The sequence below is a fragment of the Epargyreus clarus genome, unplaced genomic scaffold (assembly GCF_041222505.1).
Source record: "Epargyreus clarus isolate Ecla_fem2 unplaced genomic scaffold, WU_Ecla_fem_2.2 ptg000021l, whole genome shotgun sequence".
NCBI lineage: Eukaryota > Metazoa > Arthropoda > Insecta > Lepidoptera > Hesperiidae > Epargyreus > Epargyreus clarus.
In genome coordinates this window covers 8,969,786-8,979,585 of record NW_027332228.1, presented here as the reverse complement: position 1 = coordinate 8,979,585, position 9,800 = coordinate 8,969,786, and the positions used below count along the sequence as shown (strand labels likewise).

General features: G+C 33.7%; 1 protein-coding gene across 3 annotated transcripts in view; it reads right to left on the bottom strand.

The window, feature by feature from the left end:
* Positions 1-4,996: 4,996 nt before the first annotated feature.
* LOC140750783 (glutamine synthetase 2 cytoplasmic) overlaps positions 4,997-9,800 on the bottom strand; it is a 37,870-nt gene continuing 33,066 nt past the window's right edge. For all 3 annotated transcript variants that reach the window (XM_073084503.1, XM_073084502.1, XM_073084504.1), the window contains one exon: positions 4,997-5,845. In XM_073084503.1, the coding sequence (XP_072940604.1) occupies positions 5,697-5,845 (149 nt within the window). In that variant the 3' untranslated portion in view covers positions 4,997-5,696. The remainder of the gene's footprint in view (positions 5,846-9,800) is intronic.

Here is a 9,800-nt window from a genome sequence, read left to right as displayed (position 1 = left end):
CGATTAAAATAATCGACTCTTCGAAAAATCGATCTCGGAACGCTATCCCTACACTCTTAGTAACTCATTTAACACGCTTAATTTGATATGCGTGAACCATCTGTTTTGTGCGTATCTTTCGATTTAGCTAACTGATTATAATAATTAACTCTGGCACTGGCTAAAAGTTACAAAATTCTCCAAAGTTATAATATGTGATCCTAAGTAGCAATGATCATTTTTGCAACAAATAACTATATTAATATAAAGGTTAGGTTTAAAACAAAAAATATATATTTACAGTATTACAAATTTAAGTTTATAGATTTATTACACAATATTTACAAAGTAAAAAGATCTTCACGACGTATTAACTAAGTGTTAAAATAAGCGAAAATGTATTTTAAATAAGTGACATGAAATTTAAAAGCACGTTCTTAATTTACAGTTAAAACAAGTGAAAATGTTTAAAATAGGTGATATCAAAATTTAAAAGTACGAAGGTACCTTAAACTAGTCCAGCCTACCAACACGAGAATGTGATATAAGATTTATACTGAGTGGCATAGAACTCTACAAATCTATCACTAATATTCACCAGTTAAGTATTTTACTATTTACAGTGGAGACGCAATAGACATTTCAGTATTTTTAATGTACGTCCCGATTAAGATTTCAAACCTTCAAACCCAAGTACACACTGGTATCTATAAATATCGGTTTTGGAAATGAGCCAACAACCCCTTAAGAAACCGGCCTTGAACGTCGGATGCAATGTTCAAAAGCCGTCTAAATGGTAAAGTCAGGGTTGAAGTGCAAATTGGATTTTAAATCTTTCATCTTTTAACTTATTTCAAATAGACTATGGACGGAGGACTATCGCAGAATAGGGGAATTAAATTTACTCGTTCATTTTATTTTTATTGTATTCTTGCTCAGTTGACTTAAAAAACAATTGAAATATTTATAACAGTTGTGATTTAAAACAAATAATAAAGAATTAATTATTAAAGGAATTTCTACGCGTTCAATATTAAGGTACGAAAAACGGCTGCGCACGATGCTCTTCAGTCTTCTATACACGGACACACACGTACACTTGTATATGGGGAGGGTAATAAACTCTCTCCTTACTTGACGGTTTGTACTATGTATTTGTTTCTTTTAGCACACCGAATTTAAAAGCTTAGTTCAAAAACAATTCAGATTAAAACGTAACTAGAATCTCTAATTCTTATGCTGATAGTTGTTATAACAAATCTGCTCTTAAATATTACTTTTAATTTAAATAAGCACCGTCGGGCATTGAGGAAAAAGGCTAAAACACGAAGAGAAATTATTCCCAACGTCTTAAAAATGGCCGCGGACGTCGGTTTTACAAGAGAAAATTAATATTTCTTGCAAGCGAAAACGACTATGCAAAATATTTTATTGGTTTCATTTGCAAAAGTAAGTGCTCAAAAGAAGATAAAATATAACAAAGTAAATTCTAATGAAACTTGAAAAGCGGACAAATAAAAAAGTTAGGACAAATAATAAGTACCTACTTTAACTCAAAACTTCGTCTCGTAAAAGTTGAGTGCCTACTAAAAGTCTAAAGTTAATTAATATGAAATCGTAATTAAGTAGTCCGCTAGAAAATATATAAATAAAGGTTCGCTGCATAGTACTACTTAGTATCGAGATATCTTTTTAAGATGGTACGTTACTAGTAGGGTCTTGTTACGTGGTGTGGTGGTGGTGGTTTCTTAGATGGTATCTTTCTACATGGTTTGAGCACGGTGATGCTACCGTTACACGTATTTCCATCTTATAGCAATAGTGTAAATGGTATTAATTTCAAGGGTGTCGTAAGCTAGACACTTAAACTTAGCGACTGCAATAATGTTACGTGGTGTTGTTTACGTTCAATTATTGCCCTAAGTTTTCAAATTTTGCCACGACCGGCACTCTGCTATTTGCGGAATGTATCATTTTATTACAGAATCTAGCTCCCAAAAAGCAACTAATTCGTGGGTCGCCGATACTAAAAACTTATCCTCTGCTGACTTCTAACAATAGCGCAAGAGGTCCCTTTTGGATTACAATTATTATTCATCTAAGTTATACTAAAATGTGCAAATTACTTGATACAGTTGTTGAAGCCCCTCTTTAAGCAGTGGGATTAGTAAACTTAATTTTATTACTACATGTTGTAATATTTTAAAATAACATGTTTGGGGACGATATGCCTTAACAGCGAATGACTATTAATATTAATAATGGAATGTGCAGAAAAAGTTTCAGTCATCACCCTCACGTCACCCTCGTCTATGTACGCATGTTATTTTATACTATATTGTTCCATTGTGAAAAAAGAGTGATCGTTTTATCCAGTTTTTGTTTGTGTTACGCAAGGGGACTTTGATGTGGTTTTTACTTTGTTGTGAGGTTTGTTCAAGACAAATGTTCAGCGAAATATTTTAAGTGGTTTACTTACAGCATATATATCACTTTATTACTATAATTAAGTATGTAAAAAATTGTTCGTCTCGTAGTAACTAATACTGTACTACTTTGAATGTTAAAACCTTTTACAACGAAGCTATTTCAAGACGTCATACCTTTTGCTGTGACTAATCACGTCACATAATTTCTATTAGCATCAATTAAACCACATTATTAGTACATTTACTTTAAGTACTCTTTCACATTTGCTTCACGCTGTTTAACAACATTAGTAAAGTAACAAACACATTTGCGAAATTAGGCAGCGCGTAAGAAAAATTAATGGTTTGAAAACATTAAGGATAATGGAATAGCGCTTCGGTTTTTATAAGCTCATAACCAGTTATATCAAGATATGTTTTGTGTATTAAACTAATTTTACGTTATTTGAAGATAGAAAATCCAGTTAGGGATAGGCTTAGAATTCACAAGCGTTTATTTTCCGCCTTCGCATGGAATAGTTAATATTGTTTTGATAAACGCATACGCGTAGAGTATGAAAATATACGTAAACGATACCATGTTAGTGTTCAAAACAAATACTTTCGCTTCTACATTCACGCGCGTAACCGCTTCGTGAGTTCTCACTAAGTACCTACTTTAGCAACATTTTGGGATGTAAAAAAAAGAGCAATAAGGTCAATATATAGTCTGCGGCGTGGTGAGTCCCTAAGAGAACTGTTTCCCACTATTAATATATTGACGGTGCATAGTCAATACATTTATGAAAATATTATGTATGTAAGAAAACACACTGATATGTTTGAAAGAAATAGTAACCACCATAACTTTAATACCAGAAATAGAAATAAATTAGTAATTCCTAAACGTAGATTATGTAAGGTGGCTAGATCTTTCGTGGGCAACTGTATTCGCTACTACAATAAAATACCCGACCACATTTTGAATCTCACAGAAAAAAAGTTTAAACATGTCGTTAAACTAACGCTATGTAAAAAAGCGTACTATAAAGTAAGTGATTATTTGACTGACAAAACGGTGTGGTCTGAATTAGCTCCAGCTCCACATGTACCATTACGTTAAGTTAACATTGTCAAAAACATTTTTTTTTAAAAGATGTGTGTTATGGAGTTTCTTTCGCCGCTTCTTCTCCATAACGAAACACCTTGTGAAGTGGTGGTAGTTGCTTTGACATTCAAAAAGTGATCTGTAAAGAACCTATTTTGAATAAAAAATTTTGATTTGATTTGATTTGATTACATTTGTAGTTTTTTTGTACTGTATACGTATTGAGTTTAAGTGATGATTGCAGCTACCTATGGAGATCTAAACCGGCTCTAAAAAGTAATGATAAAAACAAATGTTTCAGCATCGAGTACACGTGCAATAAGTCAAAGTATTACAAAAAAAACAATTACAAATACTTACAATACGAGTACGTATCATATCGTATCGATTCCTTAACTAAACCGTAGCTTTTTCTGTTAAACTTGCAATATTTACAAGCCAACTTTCTGGTATCGATTGATCTAAAATCTCTTATAATTTGCCCAAACGTGCCAAAAAAAAAAAACTTCAAAAATTCTATTATACAAACAAAAACAAGCCATGATTAACCCTGGAGGCTGTGAATTAAATCAATTTGAAACAAGTGTACTCGTTGTCTGCGGAGGCAATCACGAAAGTTTATTTAAATTTTCATGAGTTATAGGAGTTACCATTGAATACAAAGGAAAATGTATAATATTTAATTCTTGAAAAAATATCGCAAATGGAATCTATAAAATTTGGTTGTATACTTCATAAATAAGTTTTTAATACAACAAACATGTTTAAGTTGCTCATGAGTTTTGTCTGTTCGCTTGGTATATTGTATGGTAATTTTTAAGCCTATTAATTTTAAGCAAGAATATCCTAAAATACCAAGAAAAACGCTAAACTTGACTTCAAATAAACTGAATTATAAAATGACTTATTTTAATATGTGTGGCAAAATACGCACTTCCATAGCTTTTCTTGTTCTTGTTTTTTTGTTAAACAATCTTCTGGTATGTACTAATTGGTTTAGTAGCAAGGTGGACAAAGACAGCCGTTTACAGGAGCAGACGTGACTTGTTACTTATTTACGTCTTTGTATAAAAACTGTGCCAACAACTTTACAAATTTTCCCGATAATAAAGTTACATTTTGGAAACAATGTTTATAAATTGCGAAAGAAACTTTCGCTCTACATAGATTTTGTAAGTAGCACTCCCTTTTGATCTAACTTTCATGACAAGATTCTCTTCCCTTTGACATTCAAAAGACAATAAAAATAGCGACAGTGTCGTTATAACAATGTATCCATATTAAATACTATTAGTAACTTTACCTCTCTAGTTCAGTATTATATATTTTCAGTGTTTAGTCCTTAATACTAGATTATCGTTGTCAATTTATTCCTGATCGCCTACTAGATACGGTTTCTTAGAATAAGATTACTTAATTTAGAGAATATAATGGAAATCTCTTAAGCGCGTAGGTTGATCTTGATGTATTTCTTCGTTGTTTACGAGCAAAATAATGTGACTGACTTAGTAAAATTATTTATTTATTTTATGAAGTTCTTGAACAAAAAAAAAACAAACACAAGGAATGTTTCTGTAAAACAAGCGTCACTCAAGATTATTCACGGACTAAAATACGCAAGCTATTAAATTTGTACAATCACAATCAGTGAATTAATCGGCATATAGAAATGAATAGAATAGCATCGTCATTTAGCGCACGTAATAAATTTTAATACATATACTATCAACTTTTTCCCCTTTTGACTGCTATAAAAGCTAATTCATCTTTTGTTACAATATTCATACTGTTGTTACGGACACAAAGCGACGATGGTATGTCTACACATACATTGTTATACACACAAGACATTAGAGACTAAAAAGATAAAGAGTCATACGATTATAAAAGGATATTCTAAGGGTGGGTTGCATCATGTAAATTTAACGTCTACAAAAGCCTACTCAAGTTACGTCATAACTATCATTTAAAATTAACCGCTTGATTCCGATCGGTTAAAGTTGCAGTATTTGTCAACTTCCCTATCTGTCAACGTCGACTAAAAATGATGGTGACAGCGACACAAATGACGTCAATGACAAATAAATTGGTGCAACACAGAATTGTAACATTCTAACACTACCGTCAAAGTTATTGTAGTATTTAACTTTAACGCAAACTTTTAACGGACTTTCGATGCAACCCACCCTAAGAGATTAAGACTATTCGTCAAACACACAGGTCCTGAGTAGGATGGAGACGACGCGATATGGATCTGCGTTGGCTGCGGGACGCCTGTCTTCCAGATAACCCCGTTTATCTTCCGACACTTGACGAGGGATCCTCACTGAGCAGCCCCTGTTCGCAACACCTGATGGAAGATGAAGAAATATATATGAAAAATTATCCTTTTATCTGTTTCCACACCTACATGGTCTTTGAAGCATGTCTAATATCATTAACTTCCTTCTATTAAATAGAACCGTAGTCGTACGAGAGTCACAGATGCGTTACTCCCTCTAAGGACTAGGAAAGAACGTCTAATGAAAATTATTTCATTGAAGTCTAATTAAAAATTGTTTTTAAGAAGTCCGGTGTCCTTATTACATATAATATGGATTTGATCTGGTTGTAATCTGGATTTGATATATTAGTCACAAATCCCTCTTTACTATCAAGATTAAAATTTCAGTTAGTGTTGTTCGTTGAACTTACTTTTTTGTCGCTTAGTCAATTAAATTAATTTGACAGTTATAAATGTACTAACTTGTAGAGCTCATAACATAATCGCTGACTGAGTATTACATGCCCTTTTAGCCTCATTTATGTTACAAGATACAAACACGTTCCATGTGGTAAAACTGCTAGTCCGCGTAAAACTGCTAGTCCGCACTGAATATAAAAATGGATCGCGTTGCCATAGTAAATTGTATGACTACACCTGCTCGCAACAACTTCAGAACGGACTAGTAGTTAGGCGCAAACTATAACGATGAAACATTTCTATAGTCTGGCCGCTCAGAGAATTCATTCCTGACAGGTGGTGTCTGAATGAGCAATGTTTATTTGAAAGACTCATAAAGTTTCGGATGAAAAGTGGCCGGACACATGAAAAAATACCACGATTTAACTCTAAAACAAACTTTTTATACAATTCCTTTAAAATAAATTCATCGAAACGGATAAAAATGTAAATTGCTTTTGGATGAGACGGACCAAAGAGAAGGACACTGAAGAATCTAAAATGGCAATTTCGGACCGCCATTTGCAAGTCTGAGAGCCTTAGTGAGTTTGTTTTGTCTATTTTGAAGTTAGTAGCACATCATACTTATACTGTAGTTAGGTATAACAATGAAAAAACATTCAGGTTCTAAAAATGTATTGAAGGGAAAAAGCTCACATGTGTGGACTATTTAGCAAAACTATTTCCCAAATTACTTCTTAATTGATGCCACATTATAGGTAATCGGGATTCCATAATTATGTGGTGTAAAATAACAAATACCTACCTAAGCCGTACACGTGATCATACTACATACACGCACCAAAATTAATTGAAATAAGCAAACATAAACAAACTCATGGTAAGTTTCCATGAAGTATAGTTACTTAACGTCACGTTTATATGGCGTATAAATATTGAGATGATTCGTTACTGTCCTACTACTGGGCCAGTGCCCAATAAGTTAGTAAGTAAGGAGACCAGTGTCTTCCCCAATATTAGAGCGGTTTTGCACATGGTCCTTCGCACTGGCCTTTATTTGTTTACGAGGGGGGGAAAAGTTTCATAGATATAAATTTATAATACATAAATTAAAATACGTTAACAAAATACAGAAATCTATTTTTTAATTCTCTGCTACATGGAATAACGGAAAACTATACAACCATTTCATGCACTAGCTAAACCCGGGCTTAGTTCGATATTTCCCGCAGGAATTTTGTCAAAAACTATATAAAATATTTTATAAAAGACTGCCAACATCGTGTAAAAACTTCAAACCAATCAACCAGGCATTTGAGTTTTACGAACACAAACATACGAATGCTGACTTTTTAGGGTTCTGTTAGGGGTCCGTGAAAATGGAAACCTATCACTAAGCTTCCGACTGACTGCCATCTGTCTGTCAGCCACAGGGCTCTATCTCTTGAACCGAAATGGATATATACTTGACTTTTTACAGAGGATGTATAACGGTAGCGTTTAAAACTACATAAAAAATAAAACGATTGAAAATACGTTTTTTTTTGTATCTATTGAACCGTGATAGTTATACAGTATAATTTTAATGCTATGATAACAAATACTAAAGTAAAAAATGAATCAAAATTTGCTGTTAGGGAACCCACCATCTGCGAGTTCGACTCACCCTTGATCATTTTCTATACTAATATTATAAAGTGGAAAACTTTGTTTGTAATGAATAGGCTCAAAAACTACTGGACCGATTTTAAAAATTCTTTCACTATTCGATAGCTACATTATCTACGAGTAACATAGGCTATATTTTATATGAAATATATTTGATAAATAAATTTTGAGGCGGTACAAAGTTTGCCGGGTCAGCTAGTCTTATATAACATTAGTTTACAAAACGTACACTACAAGGTTTGCACGGATTTACTTCTATTCTAGTTCCCGGAAATTTAAAGAAGCTTTCTCTTAGAGAAAACTGGATTTTCCTTTTAAGTGCATGTTCGGAAGGACGCTTTTTTACTTTCATTTTATTTAAAGGTTCGAGTTTTTAATGTATGCTGAGGGTGTTTTTCAGTAAGGGAAAGTCAAGTATCGTAAAGAGTATATTAATTTGTAAGATTAAGTGCCTATTTGAATGAAATTAGTCATGATTTAAATATCGACATCAGTATTATCAATGTATATCGATATCGACAAAAACAATAACATTTAAATAAATATAGGCTTTGAAATTAATATCGATATTGAGATACGTAGATTTCTAAAATAAAAGCTGATATGATTATTATAATTGTCACATATAGGCTTAAATAAAGTCAAAGATATTGACACTAGCATTGGCGTCGGCGATACAAAAATTTGCTACCTACAAAACATTGCAATCGACAAGCCACGACTTAACATGCACATCAATATTAGATAGGTAACACATGGTCTTCAATATTAATATCTACATTTACATAGACAAGCGAAACAACATATGAAAGGGGCTTTTGTTATTCACACTTTTTACCATAAAACCTACAATGGTTCACAGAAACCGTCTTGGAAAGTTAAATAAAATTGTAAGAGAAAAGTTGGGTGATGAAAGCATTTTATTGAACGAGTTATCTCGACGACACGTAATCTGTTTTCCTTTCGCGCTATCAGCCTCCCTTGCCAAGAACTGGTTCAACACAAGTTTTATAGGCTCCCATTAAAGTCTTAAGGCGGTGAAATTACATACCTATACCATAGCAATTTAAAATTTTAAAACATAATTAAATACAAAATCATATCCATACAAAATTAAAGTCGCCTAATCTTGTATGTCAATTTTTGTATTTGTAAATTCTTTCACATTTTTTATAATGTTAAACCATAGTCTTACCCTAACTAGATAATAAAGCACACATATTTTACGCATAAACAAGTATGAAGTTAAACTGACATAATAGGTACCATTAAACTGTAAATGGCCTCAGTATCTATATTCTGATTTAACCTTACTTTACATTTAATTAAAATAGTGGGTAGCTATACTACATAAACTTTAACGTCTTACACTGTTGTTATAAGGCAGACATATTATATGCTAAACTTTTATGCCTTATGGCGGTGCCGCTGGAGTCGAATCACAAAGCGTTCTAACACCTTTGTGTTACCCGACGCCGTGGGAGCAACGACGGGTTATGTGGGACTTTTACCGCACTAAAACCCCCCCGGTAACCGTCCTCAGCGCTGCGTAAAGGACTCCGGGATCTCTAAAGGAACGCAAATGGAGTCCTCTTGGCGCGTGGCCTTTTCCGTCTGGCTCCGTCCAGATGCTTATGAAGCTCGCCACTCCGTGTGGAGCGTACGACGGTATGAGGTCACACATACCATCGTTCTTTCCGGGGTCGCTAGCCAGGCGGTTAGAGCTCCCACTCTTGCCGTCCGCAACCCCGAAAGCCCCCTTTTAGTCGCCTCTTACGACAGGCAGAGGATACCGTAGCCCTATTCTGATCCCGGAACTACAGGGACATTCATAATATGCCTACGTATGAAAAATGTATTAATCCAAAGTATCATCAGTACGCCCAGAGCGTTTGCGAACAGATAGTTGAGTTTACTTCCAGCGTTATTGCAATAACTTACCATAAAGTGTCCC